General features: G+C 55.5%; 2 protein-coding genes across 4 annotated transcripts in view; both read right to left on the bottom strand.

Moving 5' to 3' along the window:
* SLC8A2 (solute carrier family 8 member A2) overlaps positions 1-6893 on the bottom strand; it is a 30949-nt gene extending 24056 nt beyond the window's left edge. For all 3 annotated transcript variants that reach the window (XM_036834885.1, XM_036834886.1, XM_036834887.1), the window contains exons 1-2: positions 6788-6893; positions 1716-2409 (exon numbers count right to left, since the gene is read on the bottom strand). In XM_036834885.1, coding sequence (XP_036690780.1) covers positions 1716-2393 — 678 coding nt within the window. In that variant the 5' untranslated portion in view covers positions 2394-2409; positions 6788-6893. The remainder of the gene's footprint in view (positions 1-1715; positions 2410-6787) is intronic.
* A 2160-nt stretch (positions 6894-9053) lies between these two features.
* KPTN (kaptin, actin binding protein) lies at positions 9054-16326 on the bottom strand. The gene is made up of 12 exons (XM_036833374.1): positions 16051-16326; positions 15587-15669; positions 15399-15483; positions 15247-15301; positions 13944-14019; positions 13750-13823; positions 13422-13531; positions 13245-13322; positions 12380-12455; positions 11479-11614; positions 11210-11392; positions 9054-9473 (listed from the first exon to the last, which is right to left on the bottom strand). Exons 1-12 carry the CDS (start codon positions 16271-16273, stop codon positions 9345-9347), a joined length of 1308 nt encoding a protein of 435 aa, XP_036689269.1. The 5' UTR covers positions 16274-16326; the 3' UTR covers positions 9054-9344.
* Positions 16327-17815: the final 1489 nt, after the last annotated feature.

Genomic DNA, 17815 nt, shown 5'->3' with positions numbered 1-17815 from the left:
GTCACACAGCATTTCTGGAGAAAACCCAGAGCCAGACCCACCTCTCACTACTCCAGTTCGTTGCCTCTAGGAGGGAATGGCATCATCTTTAGCTCATGCCCGTTCTTTCGATTATGTCATGAAAACATCCCATAAGTCTGGCCATTTCATGAAAACATCCCAACAGTCTGGTCTCCATTTACTCCTGAAGAGATCCTCCATAGACACTTCTCTACCCAGAGCTGTGGCATTTTACACTGTCTTCCCTATGTCTGAGCCAGCTCCTTCTCAGGGGAAATCTCTCCCTCTCCCTATCCCATCCCTATCCCACCTCCCACCCATGGTGTCTAAAATTCCTTTCACAGTTTCGGTGTAAATCCTTGTCAGGGACCACTTTGAAAACCCAAGTCAGAATAGCATCCTTTTTTAATAGTGCCTGAGAACCGTGTGAAGCATCGTTCTGTACTTTTTGCCATGGCAGCCAGGAAACTCAGCATTACAGTAGTGAGTCAATCACAGTAACTGTCTCTCTCCCTTTCTCATCCCTGTTTTCCGGTGCTACCATCTCCCCTTTTCCTCACTGTGGTTTCTAATCCCTCAGATCTGCCTCGATATCATCTGCAAAGAATTTTTATAACTCTAACTTTAGATCCTTCCTGGAAAGAAACTATAACTGGCAAAACATGACAGATATGCATGAGTATATTATACGTACGTGTGAAGGAATCCTGGGTAGGCTCAAATAAATTATGCACGTGTGTGAGCGAATTAAGCCAGGCCCATGAATACATTATGCAAATGTAGGTGGTGGTCATGGGGGCTGTGGGAAATAAATTGGGCAAATGTTTTAAAGGAAGACTAAGCAGTATGCCCATTAAGACACTGGATAAATGAGAGGCAAATGATTATGTGAATGTGGGTGTAAATTATGCAGCTGTGGGTCTAAATTTTGTCTCACTATTGGAATAAATTATGCAAAGTGGTCTTTGCAGTGGGCTGGGCTTATACCTAGGTTGGATTGGATGTGAGTATGAGTTACAGTGAAGTGGCATAAATTATCCTAACATCAGAAATCAATTATTAATAATGAATGAATTATGCAAACCACGACTGCATATCTGGCAAATACAGAGCTAGATTACGCAGATGTGGGCATGGATCTATGCAAAATCCATGGGTAAACTGTGCAAATTGCACCAAGTTACACCAAGTTACCCAAGTTAGCACTGTCAGAAAACACAAGGCTGGATTATGCAACTGTAACGCAAATTATGCAAATGGGGGATGTCTTATTGCCAAAGTGGAAATAAATTATGCAAAAGGCAGGGAGTATAAGAAAACATGTGTGACCATACCTGGCAAATACCTGGCTAGACTGTCGTATGCATTACACAGATCACTAGGACTCTGTTAGCACATATGGCCCCCTTGTGAGAGTTCTGGATGGGCATATTGCAAAATGGCACCCCATCCTGGGCAGATGAGCCCTTTCCAGGACCTGCAGTGCCATCCAGACCTGGCTTGGGAGCACCCACTGGACTCCAGTCCCAACTTGCCCTCTCCGGCCCAATGCCTTTGTGCAGTGCGTGACCTGCACAACCATACCTGGCAGCCCTCTCAGATGTGAGCATGCATTTCTGCAAATACAGGCATTGACTCTCCAAGCCCGGGGAGCCACCCCTCTGGATTTTGCTGACATACATGCACCAAGGAGATGTCTGTGGGTCCTTGCTCACCTGGACCACACCCGGGGAAAAGACGGCAAGGATGAGATAAAGCCAGACGTAGGCGAAGATACTCCAAGAAGCGGTGACAAAGAAGACTCTCAGGTGCTTGATCTTGCGGCTCTCACCAGCTGGGATGACGTAGATGCACACGGCAATGACCACAAACATGTTGAAGGCAGCGCTGCCCACGATGGTGCCCGGGCCCAGCTCGCCCGCCTGGAAGTTGTGGCCGCAGACCTCAATAACAGACAGCAGGATCTCAGGGGCCGAGGAGCCCAGGGCCATGAGTGTGAGATTGGACACAGTCTCATTCCAGATGCGGACGGTGCCCACGCTGGTCTCGCCGTTGGACTTAGTGATGGTGATCTCTTTCTCCTTGGACGTGATGACCTCGATGGATGCCATGAAGCGGTCGGCAATAATGGATACACCCAGGAACATGTAGACCATGGCCACAAAGTAGACCACGGCCCGCGCGGCTTTGTCTCCCAGCGATGGGTCATCGGGCTCCCAAACGGGCAGCAGGACCCCTGGCTGGCAGCGGTTGGAGCCCTGGCAGCCCCCCATGCTGCTGGCATCGCTGTCGTTGGCTGGGGGAGGTGGCAGGGAGGGGGTCGGGGTGGCCGCCCCTGAGCATGGGGGAGTCCCCAGGAGGAGTGCAAACCCCACCAAGGCCAGGGGAGCCATGGAGGGGGTCAGGGTCCTGTGGGGGAGGAGGAAGTCTGGGTGAGGGGAGCAAACCCCTCCCTGTTGCTCAGGAGTCGAGGTTCATCGGGGTCGGAGAATGGGGGAGAAGCTGAGGACTAACAGAGGGAGGAGAGAGACTGGGGGAGCCAAAGAGAGACAGTGATTCAAAGAGACAGGGTCACAAAGAGACACAGAGAGCGCCAGGCAGAGACCAAGAGAGAAAGACACAGAAAGATAAAGACATCATGCACTGCTGATGGGAGTCAAACCACTGCAGGGAACTATAGCTGAACATCAGGTATCCTAGGACTCAGCAATTCCACTCCCAGGTATGTACCCAAGAGAAATAAGTCAAGTGTTCGTCAGAAGACACATACACACATGTTCGCAGCAGCTTCATTTATAATGGCTCCCCTCTTGAAACAACCCATATGCCTATCAGCAAGAACATGGAGAAGTACATGGCGGAATAGTCATGCAGTGGAATATTATACAGCACTGAAAAGGGAGCGGGCAACTGATACACTCAACAATGCAGATGAATCTCACAGACATGCCATGGAAGAGTGAAGTCAGGCGCAAAAGAACACAGACTGAATAAGTTAGTGGGAGAGGCAAGGGGCTGGGGAGCCCTCAACTCATTTTGTGATTCCTATGGTTTCCAACTTGGTGCTTGGAGGGCTCCTGCTTGGGATTTGGGCTGTGGCAGCTGCTGGGGTGTTTGTCTGTCTGTCTCAGGTAGGGCTGGGGAGGGGCTGCTGGAGGGTCTCTCACTCACATCCTTCCCCGCAATGCTGGCAGGTGTCTCTCTCCAGCATCCCTGGGTCTCTGGAAGGTGCAGGATTCCTTAGAAGCTGTGACATGAGGTCCTAGGTTGGGCTTTCTGACCCCACACCCACATTTGTGGGTGTGGGGTGAATACTTCTCTTCCTGCCTCTGGTCCTGGGTTCGAGTGGCTATTTCTATGTCTAGGTCTCCTTTAAAAATGCCAATCAGTTCACATCCTCCCCTCTGATCAGAACCCTCCATGGCTCTGGTCTCACTCAGAACACCAAAGTCCCCTCCCCGCTTCATAAGGTGTCGCACAATCTGGCCCCTCATTCCCTCTCTGGCCTCATCTCTCTCTCTCTCCCCCTCCCTCACTTGGCCCCAGCTACACCACCTCCTTGCTGTTCCTCAGGCAAGTTCTTGCTTCAGGGCCTTTGCACCTGCTGTTCCCCCTTCCTGGGACACTCTTCCCCACATATCCGCTCCCTCTTCTCCTTCAGCTCTCCACTCAGATGTCACCTTCTGTGGCCACTCTGTTTGAAATGACACCATCCCACTTTGGGGAGTCCCCAGCCATTTCACAGAGGAGAAGACCAAGGCTCAGAGAGGCTAAATAACTTGCCCAACGTCCCCCAGCACCCATTCTGCAGCTCCCAGTTTCTCTCTCCAAGAGTGGTCCTGACTTCCAGCTCCCCTGCCCCACCCTTGTGTTGTCATGGTAACCCCGTAGCCTATAATATGGGACTGAGAGAGGAAGGCAGGGGTCCTCAGGGCCTCCACCCTCCCGGACCCCTCTCCTGGCCACCAGCCGCAGCAGTTCTCCCAGTAACGTCCATTTCTGTCTGAAAAGTTCTTCTCACAGTCTAACCCACAGCCTGCCCCCAACGTACACCCATGTCCTCATGGATTGGGAGCTGGCTCCTTTGGGGGAGGGAGGCAAAATGTTGGCAGAACTTCCCTGAAGAGTGTGTGTGTGTGTGTGTGTGTAGGGGGGCAGGGGGCGGGGTGATTCTTAAAGGGCCACCGCACAATTAGCCCCCTCGGCAAGGCCCCTAACGATACACCTAATTAGCAGCCCCCTAATTAGCAACGACTTAGGCATAATTACAAACCCACCAGGATCCAAGGCAAAGACTCACGCTCTCTTCTCCCTCCCTCCCCTCCCCCCAGCTTTCAGGAGAAACCAGGTCCACCTGGGAGTCAAGAATTCATCTATAGCATCTCACTCCCTCTCTCAGGGAAGGGTCATGGCCTGGGAAGTCCGCCCTCAAGTCCAACCACCTGTCCCTCCCGCCTCAGTCCTCAAGGGAGACCCGGGTCAGCCAATAGGAGGCCCGCCCTCCTTGCCCTGGCGCTGGGCAAAGCAGCCTGGTTCAATGCCTTTTCCTGCAAAACCTGGTTTCCTCTCCCCGGGGCCTTAGGGAAGAAGGGGTCAGGGAGAGAAAGCACTAGATAAATATCTGTTAAATGAACCACCAAGAGGGCTGAGCCCTGTCACTGGGGACAGCTGAGCCCTGTCACTGGGGACAGCTGGGTTCCCTCTTCCTGAGGCTCCTGCCTCTGCCTCGCGCTCCATGAGCAGCCGTGAAACATAATCTGGGTTTAGAATCCAGGGGCGAAAGCGTCAGGTGGAGGCCAGGGTGGGACTCCGGAGGGCAGATGGCGGGCACCGTCTCCTGGGGCCACCTCTCCCCTCCCTTGTGGGCCGGTGGCCAGCTGGGTCAGTGGCGAGTGCCCCAGTTCTGCCTCACCCACCTCTCGGGGCCTCGGAGACCTCATCTGTAGGGTGGGACTGCAAGCTTCGGTGGGGTGGGGCAGTCAGTGCGGCAGGCCAGGTGGGACCCCCTCCTTCAAGTCCCTCATATTGGTTAAGGGGGGTGATGGTTCCTGACCGCGCTCAGGGTGGGCGCAGGGGGTGCCCGCTGCCTGCTCTCGGTGGGGACACGGCCTTCTAAACATGCACGCTTACTGCTCCAGGGTAAGCCAGGCTCTCCCGCCTGCACACAATGTCCCAGCCTGGGGATCACACACAGACACACACAGTCTCAGTGTTCAGGCTATGGTACGCCGATCGGTAAACTGAGGTCCGGAGGGGCAAAGAGCTTGGCCAAGTCATGCAACTTCAAGTCAGGGGCAGAGAAGAGATGGAACTCAAGGTGTGGGACTCCTAAGCTGGTGCTTGTTTTAACCCACCTGGAATCCCACGTGGGCACTAGAGGACCTCACCCCATCACAGCCTGGGCTACAGGCTCAGCCCCACACCTCTCATCTCGCCCGCCTTCTCTGGGGCCCCCTTCCCAACAGAAAAGAAGAGGATGTATCGGCCAGGGACCTCTAGACTCAGAAGGGCCCTCTCAGAGCCCCCAAGGGGCGGTGGAGAAGCTTTTGAGCTCCAGCCCCACTGGGAGACAGGTCTGGGGCTGGCACACCATGAGACGATGGAGGCGAGACTGCAGGAGGGACTGGCCTGGCCCAGTACCTAAAGCTGTGCCTGGAGCAGGAAAGGTGCTCAGTAATTGTCAAAAGAATGAATGAGTCAAGAAATGGACAAACGGCAAAAGAGGTATGGAAGTTAGACTGCAGCAGGGACTGGTCCAGTCAATTTTGAAGAGGAATGGGAGGTTAGATTGCAGACAGGACTGGTTCAGTCTCCTCTACAAAGGCTACAGGTTAGACTGCAAGAAGGACTGGCTTCAGGATGCCAGAAATAAGGCAGGGGAAAGCAGAGGAGCTCTGTCCTCAGGGGAGGGACGGGCGGATGCCAGCCGGGAGGATGGGGGAGCTCGGCTGAGGAAGGGAGAGGAGTCTGGGGGACTCCGTGCCTCCTGGGGGAGCCCACTCTGCGGCGGCGGCAGGGGGCGGGGCGGGTCTTCTTCCCCCAGGTCTCCCCTTGCCAGGGGCGGAGACAAAGGTGTGTAGGAGGCAGTTAACCAGGGAGAGGAAGCGGAGAGGAAAGAGAGAGAGAGAAACAGAGACCAGGTCCTAGAGACGGAGATGGAGATGAGAAGCAGGGAAGAGAAAGATACACGCGGAGATGGACCGAGACAGAGACACGGGAAAGCTGAGACAGTAGAGACAGAGACAGAGGGAAACACACAGAGATGGCGAAAGAGGAAAGCAGAGAGGAACCAAGGACTTAGAGACAGAAAGCCGGAACAGACCCAGGCACAGAGAGAGACAGAGACAAGAGTGAGACTGAGGGAGACAGGGAAAGGGACTCGGAGAGGCGGCCAGACTCCGCAGGACAGAGACCCCTGAGAGATGTGGAGACACAGAAAGACGAGACCCAGACACAGGAAGGCGGGGGCGGAGGTGTAGGTGGAGAACGCGAGTGCGGGTGCTGCCCCAGACAGGGTGGGGTGTTCTCACCTCCTCAGTGCCCAGGAGGCACCCCCTCCCCAGCCCGCCGTGCTCCCTGAAGCGCAGGAGGGGTTGAGGATGTTGACCGCTGGTGGCGCCCCTACTGCACCTTAGGGCCCTGGTACCCGCGCCCGGGATATGCAGCCCCCCATCCCCTATAACGGAGCTCAGGGAGAAGCGGCTCCTGGCTCCTCAAATGCCCCCCTCCACCCACCTGGGGTAACACCATCCTTCCCCCAAGCCCCCCCTAACTGGGGGTCTCCTACCTGCAGCTACAGCCTAGAGCAGGTTCCCTCAGCACTGGATTGGCAGTGGTGGGCGACTCCGCCCGACAGAGGGAGAGAGAGAGGGAGAGAGAAGGATGAGCTGGAGACTGAGAGGGAGAGCTAGGGAGGAGGGGAGGGAGAGGGGATAGAGGGAGGAGAGGAGGAGGGGGGAGGGCTTCGGGGGAGGGGGAGTCGGCTAGAGAGGGAGGAGGGGGGCCGGGGGAGAGAGCAGGGAGGGAGGAGGAGGAGGCGGGGAGAGGGGAGGCCGGCGCGGGGAGCCAGGGCGGGGCCTGGAGAGAGGAGGGGCGGGGGGTGGGGTGGGGGGAGATGAAGCAGCCCAAGCCTCCCACCCACCCTCTGGGTTCAGCACCACAGGCAAGGGACAGCACACGCGCGCGCGCGCGCGGACACACACACACACACACACACACACACACACACACTTGCTGATCCATACAAGGGCCAAAGAGGCAAAACAGCTACAAATAGTCACAGGCTCCCAGAACTGCGGGGAGGGCAAGAATGTTTTTAGCCAGAGTCAGATCCAAATTCACATGCTGTGCCTGCTGACAAAGCCAGCCAGAAACAACCACAAAGGCACCCATTAATAATAATAGCAACAGTTGCCACTCACAAGGGGCTTCCAGCCCTTACCACGTGCCAGGCATTGTTATAACATTTTTAATAAGTGCTTGACACATGTTGACACAGCTGACCCTCCTAAAAGCCCTGTGAGGTAAATGCTACTAGCCCCATTTTACAGATGGGGAAACTGAGGCACAGAGTGGTGAAGTGTGGCTTCAGGTTCTCCCTTAACTGCTACACTACACACTGTCCCAGACTGAGGGGCCGGCAAGAAGTTAGGCAGCCAGCTGCAAAGGACCGGGCAGGCGCTGGGAACACAAACTCATGAGTCCTGAAATGGTGAACACACACACACGTGCACACACCTCACAGACCCAGAACATCACTACTTAAATGTCCCAAATCCCACCCTAGGGTCCCACTCCCACCCAGGACAGGAGGCGACGGAGCACTCAGCCTCTGCAGACGGGCAGCAGGAGGGAGACCCTGATGTTGCCAATGGCCCATGCCCATCGCCAGTCCTGGCTGGACACCCCCGGGCCCACTGCCAGGAGAGGAGGGAGACGACCCAGCTCCGGCTCCCTGCGATTTCCCACACTTGGGTTCTGGGAGGTGAGGTGAAGACAAGGGTGGCCAAGAATTGGTGGGCTCCAGCCTCCTGAAGACCCACTGTGGGGCACTGGTAGCTTAGTCTTCACTGTCGGTGCAGATGGTCAGACTGACGGGTGGACTTCCATGGCAGAAGGTAGACAGATGGCTAGAACGACCATGGTGCCTGCCCCCCCCCCCCAGGAAGCAGGGGTCCCACCCAAACCCTGCAGCAGCAAGGAAGGAACTCCCTCCCACAACCAGCCTGGACCCCGCTCAGGAATTGCTCCCCCACCCTCCCGACCCGATTCTATTCCTGGCAAGATTTCTTCTGTTGTCCCCGCCCTCCACTGGTCCCTGTGATGTAGGCCTCAATTCCTTCTCCTGGTGCCACGGAAGTGGCCACAGGAGGGGCAATCGCTACAGCCACGGGGCAGGGAAGTTAGCCTTGTCTCCCACTTCCTGGTTCCGCAATCCCCTGGGCTTTTCAACTAGGCCTACCCTTAGCCCTTTCCAGGACAGTGTAGCCTGGGGCTCATCTCAGGACTCCCCAGTTGAGACCTAAATCGATCACTTCTGCTGGGTGTTAACCTTGGCTCTTGGCGCAAGGTCTAACCATAGTAATTTTTGCTAGGGTCCAACTTCAGCATTATTCACAGGGGGTCTGGCCTGAGACCCCTTGCTACAATTTGACCATGGCTTCCCCACGACAGTCCTTTCCACCCACATCTTCTCCTCTGAGGCTCAATTTCCTTATCTTCCAATTGAGCCCTGACCTCAGATCCAGAGCTTTCCACTGGGGTCTAACCTCAGTTCACTTGCGGAGGTCTAATAACCCTACAGACCTTTCCCTTATATTCTACAGTCTTTCCTATGGAGGTTTAACTTCTTGTAGGGCCTAACTTCCTTTCTTTCCTCTGAAATCTACGCTACGATCCCACTTCAGTCCGGCTGCTGGGTCTGACCTTGGATCCCCAATCCCCAAAGTCCCCCCCTCCCTCCATTCTTCTGGGTGAGTCCGGCTCCCGACAGAGCCTGGCAACAGTTGGTCCTCATCAAGCGTATGCCGAACAAAAGAATGGAGACAAGTGCAAGTTTGGTTCCTCTAGACATAGAAATAATCACCACTGACCGAGTCTCAAGGGGATAGAGGTGGGGTGGGGTGGGATCATCCAATTTTCAAATGGGGACACAGAGGCACAGAGAGGGGAGTGGGGGTCACAGGGCACGCTGGGGCAGAGCCAGAGCAGGACCCACCGCTCCACCACCCTGGGGTGTCTGGGGAGACCAGTGCCTCCTTCAGGATGCTTCCCTCGCCATGAAGAGCTGGAGGTGGGCACCCCAAGGAACTGTGGCAGGCCTGGGGTGGGCAGTGGGTGGGTGCTCAGGAGGCCGGGGTCTCAGCAGGCCCGGCGCCCACCTTGTCCCCCAGCCTCTGTGGCTGACGTCTCCTCTGCTCCGCTTGGTGCCGAAGCCGGGTCAGAACCAGCTCCGAGGCCTGGATCAGGCTGTGCTGTGGGGAACGAGAGAGGAGGGCAGGGCTGAGACAGAGCTGGAAGGTGCAGGTTACATGCCGCCCCCCCCCCCCAACCCCCAAAGGCTGAGAGCACAGCCACGGTGGGAGGTCCGCGTGTGGGGTTCGAATGGGTCTCTGTGATGGGGTGAAGGTCAGACCCAGGGGGACGGCCTTCAGTGAACTTCCGGTGGAAGGGACAAAGCCCAGCCCCAGATGTGTGGGTCTGAGGTTAGAACTCAGTGGAGGGGACGGGGATGGATCAAAACATAACGGAGATAACACAACACTGTAAAACAACTATACCCCAACAAACAAACAAAAAAACATAAAGGAGAGCTCGCGTTATATGGGGGTGAGGCTTGACCACCCGAGAGAGGCTGAGGTTAGTCCACAGCAGGGGGAACAAAGGTGAGACCCTGGCAGAAAAGGTTAGGCCCACAGGACAGAGAAGGAGCAAACCAAAGTGGAAAAGAGAGGACTATGTCACCACACAAGGGACGGAGCCAGACCCTGGTTGGAGGGTCCGAAGTTAGCCCCTGAGAGAAGGGACGGAGGGGAGATCACAGTGGAATGGCTTGAAAGAGATCACAATGCGGGATGCTGGGAGGCTGAGACCGCAGCAGAAGGGAAGCCCCTTCTCCCCCAGGTGGACCACAGCCCTGTCCACTGTGGTCTAACCTCAGACCTCTCCTCATTCCGTTTTACTCGAGGGTCCAACCTTTGTCCCATGTACTGTGGTTCAGCCTCAGACTTTTCCACTGGGGTCCAACCTCTATCTCTCTGAGGTCTAACCTGGACCATTCCGCTGACGACTAGACTGAAGGAAAAGGCCCCAGCAAAGCCTGCAGCGGAGACAGTAAGGCTCGACTCCAGTAGAAAGAACCCAGGTGAGACCACATGTGAAAGGAGCCTGGAGTCAGACCAGAGCGAAGGGGTGGGAAAACACCAGATCAGGAAACAGAGGTACATCACAGCTGAAGGGCTGGGGCCGGGCCGTAGTGAAAAGGTCAGAGGTCAGACATATTAGTTGGAGGTTAAACAGCAACGGAAGGTTCCAGGCTGGACCTTGGGCCATTGGAATGGTTGGATATTAAACCATAAGGGCAGTTAAGCTGCTGTTGGAGGGTGAGAGGTCAAAGTACAGGAGAAGGCTGGACATTAGACCACAGGTCACGGGCGTGACCACAGTAGAAAGTTCAGTGGTTAGACCAAAGTGGAAGGGTTTGAGATTAGACTATGGCAGAGAGCTGGAGATTGGCTGGAGAAGGAGGCTGAAGGTTAGACCACAGGCAGAATGAAGCCGGTCACACAGGTAGAAGAAAGGGTGGCTGCAGTAGGAGGGCCAAGGTTAGGGCGCAGTGGAAGAGTGCAGGTCAGGTCTCGGGGGCAGATCGAGGCTGGGCCACAGGGAAGGGACACGGTCGAAGCAGGCGGAACAAAGTACAGGCGTTCGGGAGGCGGAGGGAGGCCAGGGGGCCGGGGGTGACAGATGCTGTGGCTGAACCCCCTTCCCCCTGGCTGTGAGTGCCCCCAGCACCTCCCTTCTCCTTGACCAACAGGAACCGCCTGCTTCCCCCAAGAGGGGACCTGCAGCCAATGACCCCCTTGCCCGACGCGGGGCCCAGGCTCCAGTTTCCAGAGGGATCCGGCCGAGGCCTGCCTACCCCTCTCCCATGAGAACGTGCCCTCAATGAGGCGGGTGTTAAGGCGCCGTCTCAGGGGCCCCTGGCTACCTGCAGGATGTGCACGCCCTTCAGGGAGACCACAGCGAGCTCGCGCAGCCCGTCCCCGGTCAGGTCCACGTGCGCCATGGCCAGCAGGGGGCTCGAGAAGCTCCGCTGCCACAGCAAGCGGAAGCCACGCTGGGCCCCGGGGAGCCCGCGCTCTGGGCTGCAGTACTTGTAACAGAGCAGCTCCTGCAGGGGCAGGGGATTGGGGTCACACGGGGAGAGGCAGGAGGCAGAGGACACAGGCCACGGCAGCCCCACCCCTCCGGCCCCACCTGTCCGTAGGTGGCCACCAGGACCTCCGGCCGCCCATCCAAATCGATGTCGGTGACCAGGCCACAGAGGACGCTGTCAAACTGGTCGCTGCCAGGCAGGAGAAGCTGGTCCTCGAGGCCCCGGCTCAGCAGGTCCCTGAGGGTCAGACCACGGCGGGGAGACTGAGGTCGACCGCGGTGCCCGCCACCCTTAGCACCGGACCCTCACGGGTCAGGTCTGGATGTACTGTTCCTCCTGAAGCCTGGACACCCTCGTCTCCAAGTTAGACATCCTCATATCCACCAAGGGGAGCTCAAACTGTCTCTGATCTGGACGCCCACACTGTCCCTGGAGGTGGGACCGCCTTGCTCCCAAATAGAAACCCACACCTTCCTTCTGGTGACCCCCTTGTCTCCAGTCTGGACACCCACGAAGCCCCCTGAAGCCTGAGAGCTCAGCCCCAGCCCGGACACCTTCACCGCCCACCAGCTGTGCCCAGCTGGCTCGCACTGGCTCACGGGAGCCGACTGGGAAATTTTCAGAAACTTTGTGAGCGGCTTGGCATCACGTTGGTGGCTCAAAATCCACTGAGGTGGGAGTGTTGACAGCACGGAAATGGGCAGATCCCATAAACCAGGGCTTTCTCCCACATGGAGCCTGTGATTAAACACTTGCCAACATGCTCTGTCCACCTACCCCAGGGGGGACGGGACATCTCGGTTCCCACCCGAGGCCTCAGCACATCCCCTACAAGTTCTAGACTTAAACACTCATGCTCCTCTCCCTGGGACACAGACACCTCTACCTGCCCAGCCCTGAACCACTACACCCAAAGCTTTACTCTCTGCGGAGAATGACAAGGTTAGATGACCGTGCAAAGGCATGGGGTCAGCCCACACCCACGTGCCCTGTGGCCCTCACCGATACACCACCGCTGGTTCCAACATGCTGGCCACCAGCACGCTGTACTCCTCCTGCTGTGGCCTGTCCTCGGTCTCTGGAGAAGGAACGTGAATGGCGGGGGAGGTGTGAGGGGACAGGTTCTAGGCTCCTCCTCCCTCCTCCCCATCCGTCCATTCCTGAGAGGAACATACGTTAGACCCCTGAGATTGGGCTACAGGGGGAGGGTTAGAGGTTAGACCACGAGAGAATGATGGAGGTCAGATGCCAGGAGGAGGGAGAGGTGTTGGATGACAGTTTAAAAAGTCCAAGGTTAGACCACCAGGGTAGAAGAGACAAAGGTTAGGTGACAGCACAAAAGTCCGTGGTTAGACCACAGTGAGAGCATCAGGGGATAAACCACAGGGGAAGGGGCAGAAGACAGACTACAGAGGTCAGGCCAAGAGAAACGCCAGAGAAGGACAGACCGCAGTAAGAGGAACAGATCAACATGTGGGGCGAAAGGAGAGACCCCGAGTGGGGAGACAGCGCTGAGTCCATGAGAAAAGCCTGGACTTGGATGGCAGCAAGAGACAGAGTGAAGAGGCCACAGACGGGGGGTCAGAGGAAGTCACAGTGTGAGCGGTGAAAGTCAGACCACCAAGGGAAAGGCAGAAGTTCAACTCCAGGGTAAAAGCTAAAGTCAGACCACCACAGGGGCAAGTAGCTGGAGCTGAAATTCAGGAGCGTCGTGGGGAGGGAATGGGTACACTGGAGCTCCCGGGCTGGAGTGGGGCACACAGTGGGGAGGGAGGGATGGTGGGGAGCTGGGCATGTGGGGAGAGGGGTACAAATGTGGGTGGAGGAGCCGAGCCCGCAGCCTGGCCTCCCCCTGCCCGGAGCTCACCCTCGGGGGCCGAGAGGCTGAACACGATCACTCGGGAGATGGGGCCGTCCTGCAGGATCGTCCAAGTCTGCAGAACCTCTGTGTGGAGGGCGAGGACTCAGGGCCCAGCCCCGAGCACCCCCGCCCCGCCCGGCCCTGCCCCGCCCCCCGTGTCTGGGCCCCCGCCCCAGCCATCACCTCGACTCTGCTGGTCTACGTGGGCGACACGGACATAACCGCTCTGACAGCCGAGAGCTGAGAGTCGCCGGGACGTGCCGGGCAGGTTGTGCACGTCAAGCCAGAGGACACTGGGGGTGGACGGGTGGACAGAGGGGCCTGAGGGCCGTCACCAGGCCCCAGCCCCCACCTCCACCTCCCTAGAAGCATCCACCCCACCCCACCCCACCTCCGGTAGAGCCCTGGGCCTCCGGTGGGCCTGATTTCTCTAGGGGTCAATTCCCACCACCTGATTTCTCTGAGGCTGCCTGCCCCGGTTCCCACTGGTCTCTGTCAGGGCCTCTCCTACCTACTGGTCAGGTTCGTGAGCTCTGGGAAGAGGTTTTCCACGGGCTGTTCTTCAAACTGATGCAGCCCCTCGTTCTGGGGGAACCAAGACCCGCCACCCGCTTGGAGTCAGAGGCCAGCCTCACACACTGCGCCCCGTGCCAGCCCATGGTGGCCCCAGCAGGGCTCTGCCCACCCAGCCTCCCCCTGCCTCACCTCCTTGTAGAGATGAATGGCTGGGTCATTCCCACTCAGGAGAAACACGGTCTCCAGTTGATCCCCGACCTGGACCCTGAAAGCAGAAAAATCTAGAATGCCAGTTTGGTAGAGTCCGTGTGTTTTAAAATCCTCCTCTTGCAGAAACTCTTGCCTGCGAGAACCCTAACATTCTGGGTTCTAGACACTGGATCCAGAGCTAGGATCTCAGGATGTAGAATTCTAGAAACTAGCCCTCACAGAATCTCAGATTTTAGAACTTTCCAGTCCCAGAATCACAGAAACCTTCTGTTTCTAGAGCCCTCACTTGCTAGAATCTTCACTCTGGATGTGGATTCAGGAATGAACATGGAGCTCTAGAATGGGCTGCAGAACCTCAGAACACTAGTACCTCTTTACCCTAGAACCCCAGTGTTCTAGAAGTTCTGTTTTCTGTCTCCTTTGAAATGCTAGAACTTCTGGAAATTGCCATCATGGATATTCAGACTTATAGAATTGGTAGAATACCCAGATTGTAGAACCCAGAACATTAGTGCTTTAGAACCTTCAGTTTCTAGAACTCTCATCTGCTAGACCAGAGGTTGGCAAACTATGACCTGCAGGGAAAATCCAAAACCCACGGCCTGTTTTTGTGAATAAAGTTTTATTGGAACACAGCCACACCCATTCATTTACACAGTGTCAATGGCTGCCTTCTTGCTACAGTGGCCAACTTGAGTAGTTGTGATAGAGATTATTTGACCCCGAAGCTGCGCCTTAAAAGAAAAAGTTTGCCAACCCCTCTGCTAGAACACTGGTGTTCTGGAATTCAGAGCTCTAGAATGGAATTCTTATACTTTGGGATTCTAGAACATCAGTATTCTAGACGGTCTGTATTCTATCTCCTTGAAATATGACAACGTTAGGGCTTTAATGTTACAGAATCTCAGAATCATCAAACTGTAGAATTTTCAAATCTTGGAATCCCAGAGCTTATAACTCTAGAAAAATTGGCATTTCTGGGTCTTGGAATACCCAAATCTAGATCGTTAGAATTTGAGAATTCTACACGTCTGGAGCACAGGTGCTCAATTCACTCTCAAATTATCTAGTTCGGGGATAACAAAATGGTAGCCCATCAGCCAAGTCTGGTCCATGGCTACCTTAAATGCACGATGCTTTAAAAAACAAACTAGTCTGATTGTCTATAGGCAGGTTTGTGGTCTCCAGTTTGCTACAGCCTCCGCCCTCCCAACACACACACACACACACACACACACACACACACACACTCCCTATTGTATCACACCTGTGGCTTACTTACTCTGCGTGGCACAGTTGGAAAGGAGTGAACTGGAGCTCCAGGTTCAGGCAGCTCTCTGCAGGGGGAGCACAGGCAGATGGGAACAGGAGACCTGACAGCCCCCCACCCCCCACCCCCTTCCCCATCCCTCCTTCCCTCCAGGCCACACTTACGGGCAATGGAGTCCAGGTTGTACTCAGAGCCAGGCTCATAGTCACAGTAGATGTTAAGGAAGGGGCTGCCCTTGTCCCCTGAATCCTGGGAGAGGAAACTGGCCTCAGGAGAGAGTAGGGGCAGCAAGAGGGATATGGGTCAGACCCAGTAAGGAGGAGAAAATGGATAGGTGGAGGGCTCTGGGTACCTTGATGAACGTGATCCCCACCACCAGGCCCTGCTTTGGGGGCGACTTGTTGAAGGTGTCGATGGAGACAATCTCTGCGTCCACTGGGAGAGAACAGTTCAAAGTTCACGTTTCAGGCAGACCCGTGACCCCAATATTTCCAATCAACAGTGAGCCCTGACCTCTAGGACTCAGTCATCTCCGACCACCACAAATTATCATGACCTCTGGGACGGTGCGAGTCCTCATCACCATCACCATGGTAGGAGGGATCCTGGTTTCTGAGTCTGAGGAATCCTGAACCCTAACTACTTCAGGCCCCTATTAGCCCCGTCCTCTGACCCCAATGCCTCCAGATAACCAGCCTTGACCCCCTTCAATCACCATCACCCTGATCCCATTCTCCCATCTGGTGACCTGGCTCAGAGCCTCAGAAGCCTTCTCAGCACTACGTTCCAAGCCCCCAGCCCCATGGCGCCACGCACCGGGAATGTAATTGAACTGCAGCTCCTTGGCCACGGGCCGGATTTTCTGTCGGAGGTCTTGGTAGCGGAAACCTAGCACCTTGCCTTTAAGGGTGGCGGCCAGCAGCTCCCCGCGCCCGCCCGCGCCGCCCGCCAGCCCGTACACATTGCTCTGAGACGAGAAGCGTGTGAAGCTGTCCTCGCGCAGCGGGCAAGGCCCCGCGGCCACGGCCGCCTCCCCCATCACGCCCCTCAAACACCGGTCCCCGTAGCCCCCGCGGCTGCCCGCTCTACGCCATGGACCGCCGGGCGCCAGCCGGTCGCGCAGACTGATTACGTAGAGAAGCTGCCGACGCTGCCCTTTACCAAGATGGCTGCCAGCCGGGCCGCTTGGGCTTCCCACCAGACTTTGCCTCAATGCGCCTGCGCGCTCCTGCCTGGTCCTTTTCAGGGCCGTGGGGACTGCCGCCGGCAGATTAAGACCTGAAGGTGGGAGGTGGTGGCCCCTGCTGTGGGCTGTGCGGAAGGCGGAATAAGAAGAACCTTAATGCTCAATATAGCCCTTACCTGCCAGGAACTGTTCTAAGCGCTTTACATCTATCAATTTTTAGTTAAAACTCACAGGCAAACTGAGGCACAGACAGGTAAAGTAATTTGTCTAAGATCACACAGCTAGAAGCAGCAGTCAGTATTGGAACCCAAACACAATAGCTCCATAGTTTGTTTGAATCACATCACCTTTAAAATGGTGAAATGCATTCTTCTTACCCCAAGGAAAAAGTTCTAGCTATCTGTCCTGGCCAATTACCACCACCTTCTTTACTGAAAGCCTACTTTATCAGTCATGTTGGCTGATTATCTCATTGAATCTTCACAACTACCCTGCTCGTTACCCCGCGTTCATTTATTCAGCATTTATTGACCACTGTATGAATTTATCTCCAAAAACTGTTGCAACAACTCTGGAAAGAGGTTTATTATCCGTTTCTGGAGAATGAAATTGAGGCTCGGGGAGAATAAGTCCCTTGACTGATATGATAGTAAGTGGTGGAGACAGGATGAGGTCTTCTGGGATTCCCGTATATACTTTTTTGTCTCCAGAAGGGCATCAAGGGTTTGGGGACTCTATGTATACCTGTATGTTATTTCCATAAGACATGAGTTGGCCAGCTGTCCTGGCCACCTTGAGTAATCTTCTGTCACCCCCTTCCATACAGAAAGAAAACACACACACGCACGCACACACACTGCAAGATCTGTGAAGGCAGTGACTGGATCTCCCTTGGTCACAGTCAAATCCCTGATGCCTGGCCCACAAGGCCTGACATGGAACGAGCATTTAGTAAACATGTTAAGAACCCAAAACTATGTACCAGGCCCTTTACCAAGCACCTGGGACACTTGCATAAGAGACCTGAGAGGAGAGTTCTCAAAGGCAGACTGGATCTGGAGGGTGGTGAAAAGAAAGGCGTCTGTGTCCACTCCAGATCTGGTTATGCTATTTAGTGCTGTAATCCCAGGGTTTGAACCAGGGCGTGGCACACAGTAGGTGCTGAGTAGATAATTGCTGAGTAAATGGGGGTGGGGTCTGGTTCTGCCGCTTCTGAACAATGTTTTCTTCAGGCTTCTTCTACCTCCCTTGGTAACCGCGAAACCACATTCCCTTCATGTTTGAGTGAATGAATAAACAAATGGGTTGGAAAGGAAAGAACTGTCCTGTTCAGTGGTTTCCAACCCTAACTACACATTTGGATCACCTATGGAAAAAAACCCTCCAAAACCAAAA

The sequence above is a fragment of the Balaenoptera musculus genome, chromosome 19 (genome assembly GCF_009873245.2).
Source record: "Balaenoptera musculus isolate JJ_BM4_2016_0621 chromosome 19, mBalMus1.pri.v3, whole genome shotgun sequence".
NCBI classification, from domain to species: domain Eukaryota; kingdom Metazoa; phylum Chordata; class Mammalia; order Artiodactyla; family Balaenopteridae; genus Balaenoptera; species Balaenoptera musculus.
Note: the sequence above shows the minus strand (reverse complement) of the source record. Positions and strands in the feature narration are given on the sequence as shown.